Raw genomic sequence first — 18,677 nt, 5'->3', positions numbered from 1 at the left:
GAACCTGGGAGGCGGAGGTTGCAGTGAGCCGAGATCGCACCACTGCACTCCAGCCTGGGCAACAAGAGCAAAACTCTGTCTCAAAAAGAAAAGAAAAACAACAGAAAGTGGAAGTCAGAACCACAATGAAATACTACTTGCATCTACTAGCATGGCTATTAATAAAAAAGACAACATTAAGTTTTGTTGAAGATATTGCAAAGTTGGAACTCTCATACACTGCTGATGGGAATGTAAATGGTGCAGCCACTTTGAAAAACAGTCTGGCAGTTTCTCAACAGGTTAAACCGTTACCATATGGCCCAGCAATCCATTCCTAGGTATGTACCTGATATGGTTTAGATACATGTCCCCTCCAAATCTCATGCTGAAATGTAATCTCCAGTGTTGGAAGTGGGGCCTGGTGGAAGGTATTTGGGTCAGGTGGGCGGATGCCTCAAAAATGTCTTGGTGCTGTCCTCATGATAATAAGTGAGTTCTCACTCTGAGTTCACACAAGATCTAGTTGTTTAAAAGAGTGTGGCATGCTCTTGCCATGTGACATACGCCAGCTCCCCCTTTGCCATGACCATAAGCTTCCTGAGACCTCACCAGAAGCCAAGCAGATGCCGTTGCCACACTTCCTGTGCCACCATGCCCAGCTAACTTTTAAATTTTCTGTAGAGACAGAGTCTCACTATGTTACTCAGGCTAGTCTTGGGCTCAAGCAATCCTCCTGCCTTGGCCTCCCAAAGTGCTGGGATTACAGGCATGAACCACTGCACCCAGCCAGGTATTTCTTTACAGTGATGCAAAAATGGCCTAACATAATACCTATGTATATACTCCTAGGTATAAAAAACTGGAAAGCTTATGTTCAAACAAAAATTTGTACACAAATGGTCGTAGCATCCTTATTCAAAATAGCCAAAAAGTGGAACCAACCCAAACATCCATCAACTGAAGAATGGATAAACAGAATGCAGTACATCCAAAAGAAGAATATTACTTGGTAGTACAAAGGAAATTTTACAGGCAACATGTTCAACATGGCTGAACTTTGAAAACATATGCTCAGTGAAAGAAGCCAGTCACAAAAGACCACAGACCCTATATTTCCATTTATACGAAAGGTCCACAACAGGCAAATCCACAGAAACAGAAAGTAGATTAGAGTCTTCCAGGGGCTGGAGGTGGAGGCAGGAGTGGGAATGTTGGCCCAGAGGAGTAATGGGAAGTGACTTAGCTATGGAGTTTCTTTTGGGGGCGATAAAAATGTTCTAAAGTTAAATAACAGTGATGGATGCAAAATTTTGTGGCTATAACAAGTACCACTGAATTGTATACTTTAAAAAGGAGAATTTCATTTTTTGTGAATAATATCTAAATAAAGCTGTTTTAGAAAAATATAGCAAGAGAAACTGCTCACATAATAATATAAAGTGAAAAAGTCATGAGACATAATTATAGCTGAGTTTATAATAAATATGTAGAAAAACAAATTTAAAACTATAAAATTTTTTTCTTTAATAATAAAAAAATGGAAAGATATATACCAAAATATCCATATTAGCTTGCCTCTGGATAACTGGGAACTCAACTCCTCTTACCATTTCTAAATATATTTTTCTATACTTTCCTTTTTTTTTTTTTTTTGAGGCAGGATCTTACTCCAATTGCCGAGTCTGGAGTGCAATGGCGCAATATCAGCCTCAAACTCCCCAGACTCCTTCAGCCTTCCAAGTAGCTAGGACTACGGGTGCACTCCACCATACCCAGCTAATTTTTTTGTATTTTTTGTAGAGATGAGGTTTTACCATGTTGCCCAGGCTGGTCTTGAACTCCTGGTCTCAAGCAATCACCTGCTTTGGCCTCCCAAATGCTGAGATCACAGGTGTGAGCCACTACACCCAGCCTCTGCTATATTTTGCAAACCACAGTGGCCAATCTTGTTGGTATCTGGCCAGTGTTCCTTCCTTTAGGGAATGGGGGAATGGCCCCTGTGGCATCTTGGGATCCTGTCTCAGGCTCTGCTTCAAGGATACCCAACCCAAGACATAGGCATTGCATCACTTTCCAGTTTAGAAAGCATTTCCACATGCAACACAGTATTTTATTCTCACAACCCTGGGAGGGCAGTATTATTATTCCCATTTTATAGATAAAGAACTGAGACTCAGTTGTTTAATGCCAGTGATGAGTTCATCCCATACATATTTGTAGACAGAAAACAAATTCCATGAAGATGTCTTATTCAGAGGTACTTCACCTAAAACGGGTATAGGAAGAGCAGACCTGGAGGCTCAGGAAACTTGCTGGCCCCATGCTCCTCATCTATAAAGCGAAGGATCAGACCAGAGCAAGCTCACAGCTCTCTTCGAGCTCCAACAGCTGACAAGTCCCCAGCTTTCTCAGTAAGCATTTTCCAGTTTGTTCCAAACAAATACTCTAAATACCACCGCTAATGATGGCTTTTCTGTGACCAGGCTGCCCCATCACAAAATGACCACTCCATAACCAGTTGAGTCGGGGTCAGAAAAGGGGTCAGCTGAGTAAGGTGGAATCAGGAATTTCAAGCAATTCTAGAGAATGACAAAATGCTTACAGTAAAGATGCAATTTAGAAAAAATAATAATAGCAATAGTCTAGCAGAAAAATTGGGGTGCGAGTATCCATGTCTCTTCAGAGTGCCGAGCAATTAAAAATTCAGTTTTTATATAAAGTGAAAAGATGAAGAATGACCACTGTGAATTCCTGGAGCATGGCCCCACACCCGTTTCACTATCAGGAAATGTGGCACTCCTGCCTAGGTTTCCTAGAAAGCCGCTCCTTCCCATGCCAGCATTCTGACTGTCACTGAAACACCCACAGGAACTGTCTTTCTCAAGGTCCCCTCTGTTTCTTACTTCAGGGAGGACTCAGCCTTCCAGTGATTTTAGCAAAGATGTGAGTAATATTTTCTCTTAGCCACCAGACATGTGCTAAGCATGAAAACTTACCTCATCATCATCCATTATATTTTCCTTAGCAAAGTCATACAGCTCCTTCTGGAGTGTGGTCACATTAAAGAACTGAACTGCTTCCTGTTCAGACACAACAGAGAACACTTTATAGGACCAACCTTTTCATCTTAGAACTGGGAGGAGGGAGGAACAGGATATGGGGTTTTTTCTAAGGTGATGAAAATGTTTAAAATTAGATAGAGGTAATGGCTGTACAACTCTGAATATACTAACAACCACTGAATTGTACACTTTAAAAAGGTGAATTCGATCCTATATAAATTATATCTCAATTTTTAAAAAAGAGTGGCCAGCCCTCAGTGGAAGACAAACTTATGAAAATCAAGATGGCATATAGAAATCCCAATGAAAATACAAGAGCAAAGATCAATTAGAAAAAATCTTTTGAAAGTAATATATAATGAATGGGGTTCACTGACAACACATGCTAAGTGGTGAGTTTGCCTATCAAGGGAATTAAATGATGGTCCATCCGCAAAAGAGACTACCAGGGAGCTGTTAAAGGATAATAATTAAGATGATACATGGATGTGACATGGAGAAATATTCACGACAAATTGTCAGAAAGACAAAGAAAGTTGCAAAAAGTTGTAAAACTATGTAAATATGACCTTGTTTTTATAAAAATACACAAATATTTACTATATATATGAGTAAATATATACCTTTAAAGCAGGAGATAAAGAGATGGCACAGGCTGGGCGCAGTGGCTCATGCCTGTAATCCCAGCACTTTGAAAGGCTGAGGTGGGCAGATCACCTGAAGCCAGGAGTTCGAGACCAGCCCAGCGAAACCCCATCTCTACTAAAACTACAAAAATTAGCGTGATATGTTGGTGCACGCCTGTAATCCCAGCTACTCGGGAGGCTAAGGCAAGAGAATCGCTTGAACCCAGGAGGCAGAGGATGCAGTGAGCCAAGATCACACCACTGCACTCTAGCCTGGGTGACAGAGCAAGACTCTGTCTCAAAAAAAAAAAAAGAGAGAGAGAAGGTGTAGGATTACGAGAGAATTTTGTTTCCCGAGACAGAAAGAAGGTGTAGGATTATGAGAGAATTTTGTTTTCAAAGTAAAATATTTCTGTAATGTTTGAAATTTGTAGAGTTTTTACAGATTCAGAAATCAGAATGAAGCAGTAAAATGTTAAAACACACACATGCACAAAACTACAGAAAAAAATGACTTTTCCTTGATTTCCTTTTTTTTGGCGCAATCTCGGCTCACTGCAACCTCTGCCTCCTGTGTTCAAGCAATTCTTCTGCCTCAGCCTCCCAAGTAGCTGGGACTACAGCCACGTGCCACCACGCCTGGCTAATTTTTGTATGTTTAGTAGAGATGGGGTTTCACCGTGTTGGCCAGGATGGTCTCGAACTCCTGACATCATGATCTGCCCGCCTCGGCCTCCCAAAGTGCTGGGATTACAGGCATGAGTCACCGTGCCCAGCCCCTTTATTTCCAAAATAACCCTTTCTCTTAAGGCACGAGGTACTCTCCAGAAGGCAAGAATGAAGAGAAAAGGGAAGGTGTGGTGCACCAGACTTACAGGTCTGGGCTGGAAGTGCTCATCCGAGAGGCCCCAAGTGTCCCTGTGGTACTGGTAATACACCAGGTTCTGCTGCATGACCTTGTCATTCTGATCAAAGAGCAGGTAGCTGACTGCACAGGGGGCTGCATTCTTCAGGTCGTTCACTAGGGTTGGGAAGAAAAGACAAATGAAGAAATCAGCAAACCACACCCTATAATTTCTCTGCTTCTAAACAAAAAGGCCATATGAACAAGCCCCTTCTCCACAGTCCTTCTTCAGAGAGCCTGGGGCCAACTGGCAGCCCTGGGTGGGCAGGCCACAGATGGGGTCTCCACGGCAGCCTGGAGGCCAGGCTTGAAACTTAGTTCTAGTTAGGCACATGCCTATGGAGAAATGCCTATGTTCCACTTCCAGCTCTGGTGACCTGAGCTGGTCTCAGGTCCCTGGAAGCAGCTGGAAAAAGCTGGATTGTCCTGGGGCTGAGGGAGACAGGGAGGATGTGCTCAGCAAACAGGTGTCTCATCTGGGGCCTAGAGTGTCTGGGTCCCATCTGGATGGGACCACAGTCTCCAGATCTAGGTTAGCTCTCCTACAGCTAAACCAGACCTGGAAAACCCAAAGGATGGTGGAGCCTCTGGGTTGGAGGGGATTTGGAAAGTCGCCTAGTTTTGCCACCTCCTGAGGATGGAACTCCCACCTCCAGCCTCTCTGCTTGGTGTTGCCCACTTGTGACAGTACCTTCAGCATAGGGATTTTGCAGGGCTTGGGATTTGTCTTGGGAGTGCAGGATGAGGAAGCGGTGATGAGACACAAGCCCCTGGTATGTATTCTGGCACATTCCACTCTAATTTACACAACAGTACCTTTGCTAAAGCTGTGGTTGGCCGGAGAAGCCAAAGCTTGGGTATGAATAAATTGTGCCACCCAGTGGCTGTTTCCTGTAATGACTACTTTAAAGCCAGCCCTTAGGGGCATTTACTCTTCAAATATAAATAACACCACCTGCCCTCAAGCAATGTAGCATGGTAGGTGGTCTAGAAAAAATTCAAAACGGGGCAGATTTTCAGGAAGCTCATTTCAGGAAGTACACTTCATTCATACTGTTGATCCCCGAAAGCAGATTTCCTGGGAAGCAGCAAGCATAGCTAGAGGCCTCAGTCCACCAGTGTTGATAAGTCTTTGCCAGTTTCTGATATGCAGGGCGATTTTCAGGGCATGTGAGGATTTCAGAGGCCCAGGGAGCTGCCAGAGCCCGGATGCATCCAGAACACTTCTAAATTCCTAGTGTTCTAGCTTTATACATTTAGAACCAAGCCATGCTCAGTGAGCTAGAAGACCTTATGGCTTTTTATATTTATATATATACATATTCTTTTTCTTTTTCTGACCTTCAGGGTGCAAGGCTTACTGTGTTCTGAAGAGGATGGGAGGTGAGATAAGAGGAAACCCCCCCCCCCAAAAAAAAACACACAATTACCACAGTGGGAAAGGAGGGCTAAAGCCAAGATCACCTCTCTCACTCTTCCCAAGGCACCCTGAGACCAGCCACTCCTGAGTGTGAAGGGGCGACCCAGGGGATCTATTCTAGCCAGAAACCTGCCACCGCTAGACCCTGGCATTTCATTAGGGCAGAGGAAGTCCTGCTGCCACTGTCCCTAATAATTCTTCTGTGCTTGGAACTGAACTGCCAAGGGACATACTGCTTGAACAAGTGGCACTTGGCAAAGTCAGGTACAGGGAGAGGAGGAAAAGCCGAAACACGCAGGCTCTGAAGTCTAACCCTGAACTTCCTTCTCTCCCATGTTTGCTTCCCATTGTCCACTAGAACGTTCTGATTGAGAAACTCCCATTTCAGATCAAGGGAGGACCAACTAGAATGAAACTAACAGGACGGGCGCAGTGGCTCACACCTGTAATCCCAGCACTTTGGGAGGCTGAAGTGGGTGGATCACTTGAGGTCAGGAGTTCAAGACCAGCCTGGCCAAGATAGTGAAACCACATCTCTACTAAAACTACAAAAAATTAGCTAGGCGTGGTGGCACACACCTGTAATCCCAGCTACTCAGGAGGCTGAGGAAGGGGAATCACTTGAACCTGGGAGGCGGAGGTTGCAGTAAGTCAAGATCACACCACTGCACTCCATCCTGGGCAACAGAGCAAGACTCTGTCTCAAAAAAAAAAAAAAAAGAAAGAAAAGAAAAGAAAGAAAGAAAAAAGAAAAGAAAATAAACTCTAACAGTCTGAAAAGTAAAGCTAGTGATGAGGAGGAAGGGAAATAATGATAACAAAAACAAACACAGTTTGCTATGTGCCAGTGTGGGAATACCCCAGACATTTCACATCTATTAACTCATTTACTCCTCAGGACAATCCTATGAGGTTAGTACTACAATCTCTATTCACAATGAGGAATTTAAAGCACAGAGAAGCTAGTAAGTGATAAGGCTGAAATCGAACCCAGGCAGTGTGGTTACAGGCTCTGCCCTGAATCACTTAAGCCATGCTGCCTTTTTGTGCAAAGCATAGCACCAGGGTTATCAGTGGACCTCGATGAACTCTCAACAACCGTAGCTAAGAGTTATTACCTCTATTTTACAGTCTTAGAAGGACTAAGTGCCTCACCCAAGATGTCACAGAAGATTACTTACACTTATAATAGGCAAACTGTAAGTAATGATACATGGTAGCCACAAATTTCTCAACCGGATAGCCTCCTATAACTGGGGTGAGGTTCTCTTCACACTGTATTTTGCATTCCAGAACTTCTACATAATGATCTGAAACAAAACATATAAATTTTCAGAGCAGTGCATCCATTACTTTCTTAATATGCTACTGCCTCCTGCCCAAATGAAAAAGTTAAAAGAAAAATATTTACAGGCCGGGCGTGGTGGCTCATGCCTGTAATCCCAGCACTTTGGGAGGATGAGGTGGGCGGATCACAAGGTCAGGAGATCGAGACCATCCTGGTTAACACAGTGAAACCCCGTCTCACTAAAAATACAAAAAATTAGCTGGGCGTGGTGGCGGGCGCCTGTGGTCCCAGCTACTCAGGAGGCTGAGGCAGAAGAATGGCGTGAACCCGGAAGGCGGAGCTTGCAGTGAGCCGAGATCGCGCCACTGCACTCCAGCATGGGCAACAGAGCAAGACTCCGTCTCAAAAAAAAAAAAAAAAAAGAAAAAGAAAAATATTTGCAACACCTACAAGGAGCTGAAAATCTTTAATATACAAAGTTGTTTCAAATCAATATGAAAAAGATGAACATCCACTATATAAATGGCCAAATGATATTAATAGAAATTATTAAAATGTCTAAAAAACATTGAGAGACACTACACCTCTTTTGTAATTAAGAAATACAATTACCCCCAAAATAATTTAAACTACCAAATTGCAAAAGTTTTACAAATTCATAATGTAGTATTAAGAAGAGAACAGTGAAACTTACACTCTCATATTCTGTTGATGGAAGCAAAACAGGAACAAACTTTTTGGAGAACAATTTGGCAAAATTTATCAAAGGTTAAAATACACATATTTTCCAACCCAGCTGTCTACTTCTAGGAAATTTTCTTTAGACACAGGCATACATAAACACTGTTTATAACAACAAACAAACAAACTTGTAAGTACCTAAATGCCAATCAATAGGATGAGGATTAATAAATTACAGTATATAAAAATAATAGAATCTACACAGCCTTTGAAAGAGAGTGAGGTGAACCTAAATATAGTCAAAGACTACAATTCCCATGCAGCTAGGTTGGGGCCATATGACTAGTCGTGGCCAATGACATGTTGAGAGTAACAATTAAGGAATGCTACTTCCAGGCCTAATTCCTAAAATCTCCCACATGATCCTTGGCTCCCCCCTTTTCTCCCTTTACACAGCTAGAAGCAAAAGACTCCAGGAGGGTTGCACACATTTTATAAGACTGTAGAGGAACAGGCACTTTCAAACATTGCTGGTAGGAAGTACGAAATGATACCTTAAAACACTAAAACTAATTTACAGAAACATTTACTCTTTGAACTATTAATTCCACTTTGGTTGACTCTGAAAACACGCCTCCATACTTACTACCACCAACAACAAAAAATTAACATCAACAATAAGGGTGCAAACAAACATCATACATATCTTGACGTGATATCCTGAGGAGGACATTTATATAGCGGTCCAGCCCAAAATACACAACCTGAATGTAACTGTGAAGACACATCATAGAAACCCAAATTGAGGAATGTTGACAAAGTAATTAGCCTATATTCTTAAAAAATATCATTGGCATAAAAAGACAAAGAAGGCCAAAGGATTGTTGCAGATTAAAGAATTCTAAAGGAAGATGACAAATAAACAGGAAGCATGATTCTGAACTGGAACCTGTACCAGGAAAAAAAAAGGTGCTAGAAAGAACATTATTGTGACAATTAACAAAAAGAGAATATGAACTACAGATTGAATACAGCATTGTATCTAGTATATTAAGTTTCCTGAATTTAATTACTATGGATATTTAGATAATATTATTGTTCTTAGGAAATAAACTGAAGTATTATGGGGTAAAGAGTAATAATGCATGTGCAACATACTTCCAAATAGTTCTGAAATAAAAATAATTATACAGAGCTGGGTGTGGTGGCTCAAGCCTATAATCCCAGCACTTTGGGAGGGCAAGGCGGGCAGATCACTTGGGGTCAGGAGTTTGAAACCAGCCTGGCCAACACAGCAAAACGCTGTCTCTACTAAAAATACAAAAAATTAGCCAGGTGTGGTGGCGCCTGCCAGTAGTCCCAGCTACTCAGGAGGCTGAGGCAGGAGAATTGCTTCAACCCGGCAGGCAGAGGTTGCAGTGAGCCAAGATCGCGCCACTGCACTCCAGCCTGGGCGACAGAGCGAGACTCAGTCTCAAAAATAAAATATAATAGGCCGGGCGCGGTGGCTCACGCCTGTACTTCTAGCACTTTGGGAGGCCGAGGTGGGTGGATCACCTGAGGTCAGGAGTTCGAGACCAGCCTGGCCAAAGTGGTGAAACCCCGTCTCTACTAAAAATATAAAAATTAGCCAGACGTGTTGGTGCATGCCTGTAATCGCAGCTACTCGGGAGGCTGAGGCAGGAGGATCGCTTGAACCTAAGGGGCAGAGGTTGCAGTGAGCCGAGATCACGCCGTTGCACTCCAGCCTGGGCAACAAGAGGGAAACTCCATGTCAAAAATAAATAAATAAATAAATAAAATAATAACAATAATAATTATACCCACAGCTCATATGGAGAGAGCAATAAAGTAAATGTGGCACAATGTTACAAATTGGTGAATCTAGGTAAGGTGTACATGAGAGTTCTTTGTATGATTCTTCCGACTTCTCTACAAGTTTGAAATGATTTAAAAATAAAAACTAAAGAAACTCTAAATATCTATATATCTATACTGTGAGAGGAAAATAAATCTCAGGACCTCAAAATCACTAAGCCAAAGGGAAAAGTCAAGCTGGGAACCATGTAGGACAAATGTGTTTCCCATCCTATTCCTAAATAAGATAGCTACAAAAATTAAAAAAAAAAAAAAGCCACAAATCTCTCTTATAATTTGCCCACAAGGAAGTTTTTGTGGACAAAGGACAGGCAGAACTCAAAGTCATCCCTCTGCTCACAGCAACAAATGTATATATGGTTGTTTCCTTTGCTCTGTTGTTTCACTAAGCCAGACTAAAGCATAAGCGACTATTCCTGCAAATTGCATATTCAGTGAAAGGCTAATCAGAAACTCAAAAGAATGCAACCATTTGTCTCTCACCTACCTATGACCTGGAAACCCCATCCCACTTTGGGTTGTCCTGCCTTTCTGGACTGAAGTAATGTACATCTTACATATATTGATTGATGTCTCATGTCTCCCTAAAATGTATAAAACCAGACTGTCCCCTGAGTACCTTGGGCATATGTTGTTAGGACCTCCTGAGTCTGTGTCACAAGTACATCCTTAACTTGGCAAAATAAACTGTCTAAATTGATTGAGACTTGTCTCAGATACTCTTTGATTTACAATACATATATATCTTAGCTGTATCAAAGATAGATGGAGAGAGACCACAGACATTATGTGCCTCCTGATGAAAGAACTCAGCATCAACTATGAAGCAGTTGACTCCCACCAAAATTTAAAACCCCAAAACAAAATCAAACCGAGCCTGTTCAAGCCTCTACATCCAATTACTGATTTACAAGAAATACAGAAGACAGAGGAACACGGGGATACAGTCAGCAAAACCCAGACCATGGGAATCTCTACGGGACAAAAAATGCAGGTTCTTCAATAGCAAAGGGGAAAAGATATGGCGGAAGAGCCTATGGATTAAACGAGCCATAAAAGATAACCAACTTGCCACAATATGGATGAAACTTGAGGACATTATGCCAAGTGAAATGAGTCAGTCACAAAAAGGCAAATACTGTATGACTCCACTTACGTGATGTATCTAGAGTAGTCAAATTCACAAAGTCAGAAAGTAGAAAGGTTGTTGCCAGTGGCTGGGGGGAAGGGGATATGGGGAGTTATCGCATACAGAGTTTCAATTTGGAGAAACATAAAAAGTTCTAGAGACGGATGGTGCTGATGGTTGCACAATCATGTGAATGTAGTCAATGCCAATGGAGTGTACACTGAACAATGGCTAAAATAATAAAGTTCATATTACGTATATTTTACCACAATAAAAATTTTCAAGAGATAACCCATTGCAATGGATGGACCTTATTTGGATCCTCATTCAAACAAATGGTAAATTAAAGGCACACACACGTATTTATGACATTTCTGAAATGATTGGGACACTGTTTAGGTATTTAATGATGAGATCAAAGAATGATTGTTAAAATTCTTACAGGGGTAATAGTTTGGTGTTATGTTTAAAAAACAAAGAGTCCTTACCTTGTAAAGGTATATACTGAAATATTACAAATGAAATAATATCGCATTTGGAATCAACTTCAAAATAACATGAGAGGAAAAGTAGGTGGGAATTAGATGAAGCTCAAGTGGCCATGAGTTGACAATTGTGAAGTTGGGTCATGGGTACATGGTGGTTTATCTACGCTTCTCTCTGTTTTTTGTATATGTTTGAAATTTTCCATAACAAAAAAATTTCTTAAGGCAAAAAAAAAACAAAAAAAAAAACAAACCTACTTTGTAGAAAGAGATTAATGAATAAAAAGTGACTGAAAAAAAAAACAAAACCGAAAACCCTGGATTCAATAACTTTAAAAGAGCTTCGCTACTGCAGGATTTCTAAGGGCCTTTAACCACTAAAGTGCACAATGATTCTTCAAGTGGGAGACGCAGTGCTCGGCCCATTCCCAGACTTATTTACAAGTACATAGACATGATACCTTTATCCAAGGTACAGTCCAGATTTTACTTATCTAGTGCTTTCAGGAAGGCACAGTTCTAGGATCAGTGTTCTCAAACCACTTTGGGAAAGAGCTTCCCTTAGCCATTTCCCAGTTTCTGGAGTGATGCTGACCAGTAAAGCACTTGGGAAATGTCTAGGCACTATAGAGAAATCTGGGCTACCTATGTGTAGAGTTTTACATTTTCTTCCTTTCTTCATTTTTCCTTTCTGTGTTTTCCAAACTTCCTATAATGAGCACACATTGTTTTATAATCAGAAAAGAAAATTTCAAAAAGCTACCTTAGTGATGGCCACTTAAAGGTTCATTCTACCTTTGCATGTGTTGGAAAATTGCCATCATCAAAGTTATCTCAGTAATGTGAGTCACTGAGGTGCTCCTGGGCCCATTTTTATTTTTCAAAATGACTGTAGGAAATCTGTAAGCAAGTAGGGCAGACACAGAATTCTACCTTGGCAGGCCTGTGCTTGAACCTTCTCTCAGTGATTTCACTAGAAGCCCCTGCCAAGTCAAAGGTTTATCTATGCAGGTGGTGACTACCCTCAGTTACCCGTTAATAAGTATGCTCAAAAATTCCTCAGAGGCCGCTCCAGGCATCTAGCAGGCATGCAGGCAGAAACCAGACATCTAAGGAAGACTATTCGATGGGAGTAGTGAGCCTATTGACCTACCACCAACCTGCTATGGAAAGGTAGAAATCCTTGAAGTCCTTGATCTCCCTGGAACCCTCACAGGCCGCGAGACACTCATAAAAGGCTTTGAAGAAGTCGGGAAGGGCCAGCTCCATGTCTGTGATGGATGTTCTCCAGTTCTCACCGTTGTATGCCCGCACTGCTCGGATGAACAGGCTCTGAAAGGCATGAAGAAGCCAGTGAAGCTCGCTCTTGGGCGTGAAGGGAGACAGTCATGAAATCTCAAAGGGAACCAAGACCACCACCAAGCTTGCTCTCGGGCGTGAAGGGAGACAGTCATGAAATCTCAAAGGGAACCAAGACCACCACCAAGCTTGCTCTCATTAGCTCTGAAGAAGCCACACTGGCCCTTGAAGAAGTCAATCAGTGAGTTACTTTATATCTAGATTTTTCTACTTTGCTTATGATAGGTACATTTCTTATTTAGTTCAATTCAAAAAGTAGCAGGCCCTTGATAATAATCTGAATTAAGGAAAATGGGAAAACTATGACAGAGATCAGATCAGTGGCTGCCAGAAGTCAGGGGTTACAGCAAAAACTTGACTACAAAAGGACAAGAGGAAATTGTTCAGGGGTGATGAAAATATTCTATGTCGTAACTATGATGGCAGTTACAGGACTGGATGTATTTGTCAAAACTTACTGCATTACACACTTAAAATTGATAAATATATTGTATATAAATTGTACCTCAATAAAACTGGTTTTTAAAATGGAACGAAAAGAAAAATATAAGTTTGAGAGCAGGTATATTAGTCTGTTCTCACATTGCTATAAAGAAATACCTCTAGCATGGCCAATATAGGGAAACCCCATCTCTACTAAAAATATAGAAATTACCAGGTGTAGTCACATGCCTGTAGTCCCAGCTACTCAGGAGGCTGAGGCACAAGAATCACTTGAACCTAGGAGGCGGAGGTGGCAGTAAGCTGAGATCGTGCCACTGTACTCCAGCCTGGGTGACAGAGCGAGACTCTGTCAAAAAAAAAAAAAAAAAAACCAAGACTGGGTAATTTATAAATAAGAGGTTTAATTGGTTCATGGTTCTGCAGGCTATACAGGAAGCATAGCAGCTTCTGCTTCTGGGGAGGCCTCAGGAAACTTACAATCACGGCAGAAGGCAAATGGGGAGCCAGCACTTCACATGGCCAGAGAAGAAGGAAGAAAGAGAGCGGGGAGGTGTTACACACTTTTAAACAACCAGGTCTCATGATAACTCACTCACTATCATGAGAATGGCACAGAGAGGATGGTGCTAAACCATTAATAAAGGATCCACTCCCACGATCCAATCACCTCCCACCAGGCCCCACCTCCAACCCTGGGGATTACAATTCGACATGAGATTTAGGTGCAGACGCAGATCCAAACCATATCAGCAGGTGTCTGTCACCCCACTTCCTCCAACAATGCAGTTAAACAGAAGTGCCACCATGCATCAGCACTAGTTACTAGGAAGGGCAACCAAATGCCAGATAGTGGAAACTTCAAGGACTTTCTGCTAACTGTTGATTAGACTCAATTAGAAGAGAAATAACAGGAGGCTGAGGCAGGAGAATCATTTGAACCCAGGAGGTGGAGGTTGCAGTAAGCCGAGATCGTGCCATTGCACTCCAGCCTGGGCAACAGGGCGAGACTTCATCTCAAAAAAAAAAAAGAGAGAGAGAAATAAACTAGGACCAAGGAAGTAGCTTGGTCTCCAAGAAATAAGTAGAGATCCTGGATACACACAAAACCTGCTAACTTGCAGAGGCCAGGACAGGCCCTGAGTAAGCATGGGACCCTCCATTTGGAGTTCTCAGCTGCTCTGGAATGGTGGTATCTGAGGGCACCCCTTAGACCTAGAATTTTCACCAAGCTTAAGGCCTCAGGTAAAGACAGTGGATTTTCTTCTTCTTTTTTTTTTTTTTTTTTTTTTTTTTGAGGCAGATTCTTGCTCTGTCGCCCAGGCTGGAATGCAGTGGTGCAATCTCAGCTCACTGCAATCTCTGCCTCCTGCGTTCAGGCAATTCTCTCTGCCTCAGTCTCCCGAGCAGCTAGGATTACAGGTGCCTGCCACCACGCCTGGCTAATTTTTTTGTATTTTTAGTAGAGACAGGGTTTCACCATCTTGCCCAAGCTGGTCTTGAACTCCTGACCTCGTGATCCACCCACCTCGGCCTCCCAAAGTGCTGGGATTACAGGCATGAGCCACCGCGCCTGGCCGAGGGTGGATTTTCTTAAACCTCCTGGGCAGGCCGCATGCCCTGGATATAAGACAGGCCGAGAACTGAAGGAGCCTTTCCTGAAGAATGGGTCAATAAGTAGCCAACTCCAGACAGCTGGTTCTGCAGAAGCAGCGGGGCAGCAGCAGCAGCAAGAAGGACCAAGCAGAAAGAGGAGGCCCCTGATCACACAGGAGGGCAGCACAGCCACCCCAAAAGGGCTCCAGTGAGGGCCAACAGGACTAGCTGAATTCCAGATAAGCCCAGGGCACTGACCACACGCACTCGGCTTCATTCCCCAAACCCTATGAAAACAACAGTGAAGACTATGAAAGGCATAAATTGCTTTTATGGGAGAATGGGAAGGGAGCAAGCAGCAGATGAGATTTCAACAACTTTTGGAAAGGCAGGAAGTGAAATAGTCACAAAGGAGGGGCCAGAGGGGAAGCAAGCTATATGTCCCATTGGCATGCGCAGGCATGAGGGACCACGGGAGGCTGGGGTAAGGCATGGAGCTAGAAGCAGGGCTGCAAGTTTGAACAGGCTGTTGGGGCCCTGGGTCCGCTCCCAGCACCTACCCACCCACCCAAGAGATCACATCTCCCAAAGCCACTCTTCACCAGAGAGTGGCAGTTTATTCTAGAGACTTTACCCATAAAGGCTGAGTCAGGGACCAGACATAGCAGAGGCCAAGTGGAGGCATGAGGCTAAAATCAGGAAGCAGGTGAAGTATCCCTACTCACCTGGGTGACCCTATCCCTCTCCCCACACTGGTTCTCAGACACCAGCAGAGGAGTATGCGCACCCCACCAGCCCTGCAGAAGGCTGGTGAAGTCTTCCCTGGCAAACTGACAGATACCCCCAAAAAGAGACTTCCACACATACATTTTCCCTAGCAGTCAAAAATTGAGCCTGAGATCTGATCACTCTACAGAAAACCCTGTGGTCAGGCCTTGGGAACTATAGCTCCTAGTGGATATTTTCCACATATCCCCATTTTCTTTTTTTTTTTTTTTTGAGACAGAGTCTCGCTCTGTCGGCCAGGCTGGAGTGCAGTGGTGCAATCTCAGCTCATTGCAACCTCCGTCTCCTGGGATGAAGTGATTCTCCTGCCTCAGCCTCTCGAGTAGCTGGGTTTACAGACATGCTGAGTCACCAAGCCCAGCTAATTTTTGTATTTTTAGTAGAGACGGGGTTTCACCATATTGGCCAGGCTGGTCTCAAACTCCTGACCTCAGGAGGCCATCCACCTCGGCCTCCCAAAGTGCTGGGATTACAGGCATGAGCCACTGTGCCCGGCCAAATCCCCATTTTCAACAATGCCCTGCCCTTGCTTGAAACCCAGGCCCCCAGTGCCTGAGTTCCAGAAGACCTTGACAATAGTGAGTGCTCAAAAGGGCGAGATCGTTCTTTCTTATTGTTGTTCTTATGATGAATTCTCATCAAAACTCTTCTTCATAGATGCGCAGATTTAAGTATCCTCTACTCTGTCACATCAGCCTTCCTAACTCGTCTTTATTTTCTACCTTAATATATTTAGGGTGTGTTTGTGTGCATGTGTGTATAAAAATATATGCCTTCTCATTTCATCAAAACTGGAGATTTATGTTTCTATTTCTTGTGTTCCTGGTCATTTTAGATGATTTCCAAGATATGTTAATCTACCCTCTTAAAGCTAAATAATTAAATGACCATATTTCTAAAATGTAGCATTTAAAGGGAACATGGCTTTTAAAATCATCATGGCATACAAAACATCATTATTAAATGGATCACTTTGTGCTAAAAGTCAATCATTTCTATTGTCATAATATTCAGCAAATGTCACCAAAAATCACTAGAGGTCCTTAGCTATCAGCAGCTGCTTATGGAGAGACATTTCTTTAACAGTCCAGGTTGCCACTAACTGCCACATAAAAATCCAAACATACTTCATATGACTTGGTTTCCAGGTCTTTAATGTAGTCCTCGGCACCAGGCAGGCTCTTATAATATGCCATGTTCCTCTTCATCATTTCGTCATCAGGATGCTTCAGCAGAAAGGTGTGAGCAGCAGCGATGGCTTTGGGGAGGTTATTTGCCTAAAAGGACAAAGAACATAAAAGCTACTCCATGGATGCTAAGTGGTAATTTTTGTAAAACAAGAATATCTGCTTAGTCCTTCAGAAACTTTGTGTTGCTATAACTTTTCCAGCTAAAGGTTCCGTGACTTCCAGGGCCCCTCAAGACCAAGTCCAGGCACTGTGAGACAAGTGCTGATTTCCTGAAAGCGACTGTCTGGATGGCCTCGGTCTGCCTTTCCCAATCTACTCTGCACTGGCTACATGCCCCAGGAGGCTGGCCTGTGTGGACTATAACAACAGACTCCCTCGCTCTCTGGCTTCCAAAGAGGTTCACCCATGAGGAGCCCCAGTAAATGACTAAGGAAGGGAAGAGAGTAAGGTCATGTTATTTCATTTCCTGGTTCCCTCCCTGCACAGTCCTCTTGGGCTGCTATGTCCCTTAATTGAAGGTCACAGCTCTTCTCAAGGTGACCCTCTCCATAGAGTCTCCCTCCTTCCTGGTTTCAATCACTGCTCTCTCCCCTGCCCCTTTTGGCCTAGGGTTGGTCATATCCCACTGCTATCACCCCTGCGGCAGAACACTATCTCTTGTGGATTCCCCATGCACTGCACACACCTTTGTAAATAACCACCTTCTTAAACTTTCCTCCAATTACCCAATATGACTGCACCATATCTTTTCCACTGGAACCTTGACAAATATATTGTTTTCCCAAATCCCCCACAGATCTTCTGCTAACATTCTCAATGACTCCACCACCTCCTCACTTATTCATCCATTCACGCAGCAATAAACGTCATATTACAAGAGCATGATAAGCAAAACAGGAAAAAAAAAATCCCCAGCTGCATGGACCATATATTCTGTTAAGTTCTCCCTGTCTCCTAGTGGCCTCAATTAAGAGCCTCTCTGTTGGGCTAGTTCTGGGTTCTGTCTTCCCGCATTTTACGCCACCCTACAATCTCAGTGGTACGTCTATCTCCCCCATCAGACTATGATCCTCCGGGGACCCAGCTGTGTGTCATTCATTGTCTGGATTCCTGGTGCCTCACACAGTCCTCAGGACAAGGCAGGACACAGTAAGTATCTGTGATTTGAACATAATGACATTATGACCATAAAATATAATAAAATTAATTCACATTTTCCTCTCTTTTCCCCTCTGTCTTCTCTCCATTGAAGGGGCCAATGATTCTGAGTTTCACTGCCTCACGGGAGGTAGATATCTGGTCAGAACCAGCAAATTATTCACTTGAAAAAAGCCTGCACTCACAAAAGAGCCTGACAGGTTTGAGGGGAGAAAGAAATTGGAGAGGAGCTGCAGGAAGAAGCTGACTGGCCTGGAAGAAGAAGAGGGAGAAAGGGAATCTCCCAGGCTAGGAAAAAAGTTTCCCTTGGGATCTGTGAGAGCAGCAGGGCTGTGGGCCCCGGAGCTTCAGGGCTGGCACTTATCGGCAGTGTTCAAGATGGCAGAAGTCCTCAGGAAGAACAGGTATGTTATGGCAGGGCCTCAGGAGGGCAGGCAAATAAGGAGGCAGAGGCCTCCCTGTGAGGACTCATGACCACCAACCAGAGGGCCCCCCATGCTGATGAACTCTTGGCACAACCTGGTAGGGAGAAGGGCAGGCACCTGTGCATGTGCACAGAGACTCAGCCAATCCAGAGGGACGCTCCAAGGCAGGAATTAGGGAATTCGGTTTAGACAGAGAAAATAAAGGAATATTTGGTATACCCTAGATTTCTAAGAGTCATAGGATGGCATATATCTGTACCGAATTGC

At 43.2% G+C, this 18,677-nt stretch overlaps 1 protein-coding gene across 1 annotated transcript in view; it reads right to left on the bottom strand.

Moving 5' to 3' along the window:
- Window positions 1-18,677, bottom strand: part of CRTAP (cartilage associated protein) — a 29,312-nt gene that overhangs the window by 5,934 nt on the left and 4,701 nt on the right. Inside the window, exons 2-6 of the mRNA XM_004033814.5 lie at window positions 16,765-16,914; window positions 12,616-12,787; window positions 7,176-7,304; window positions 4,546-4,691; window positions 2,979-3,062 (exon numbers count right to left, since the gene is read on the bottom strand). Of these exons, the coding sequence (XP_004033862.3) occupies window positions 2,979-3,062; window positions 4,546-4,691; window positions 7,176-7,304; window positions 12,616-12,787; window positions 16,765-16,914 (681 nt within the window). The remainder of the gene's footprint in view (window positions 1-2,978; window positions 3,063-4,545; window positions 4,692-7,175; window positions 7,305-12,615; window positions 12,788-16,764; window positions 16,915-18,677) is intronic.

This window comes from Gorilla gorilla, chromosome 2 (genome assembly GCF_029281585.2).
Source record: "Gorilla gorilla gorilla isolate KB3781 chromosome 2, NHGRI_mGorGor1-v2.1_pri, whole genome shotgun sequence".
Lineage (NCBI taxonomy): Eukaryota > Metazoa > Chordata > Mammalia > Primates > Hominidae > Gorilla > Gorilla gorilla.
Note: the sequence above shows the minus strand (reverse complement) of the source record. Positions and strands in the feature narration are given on the sequence as shown.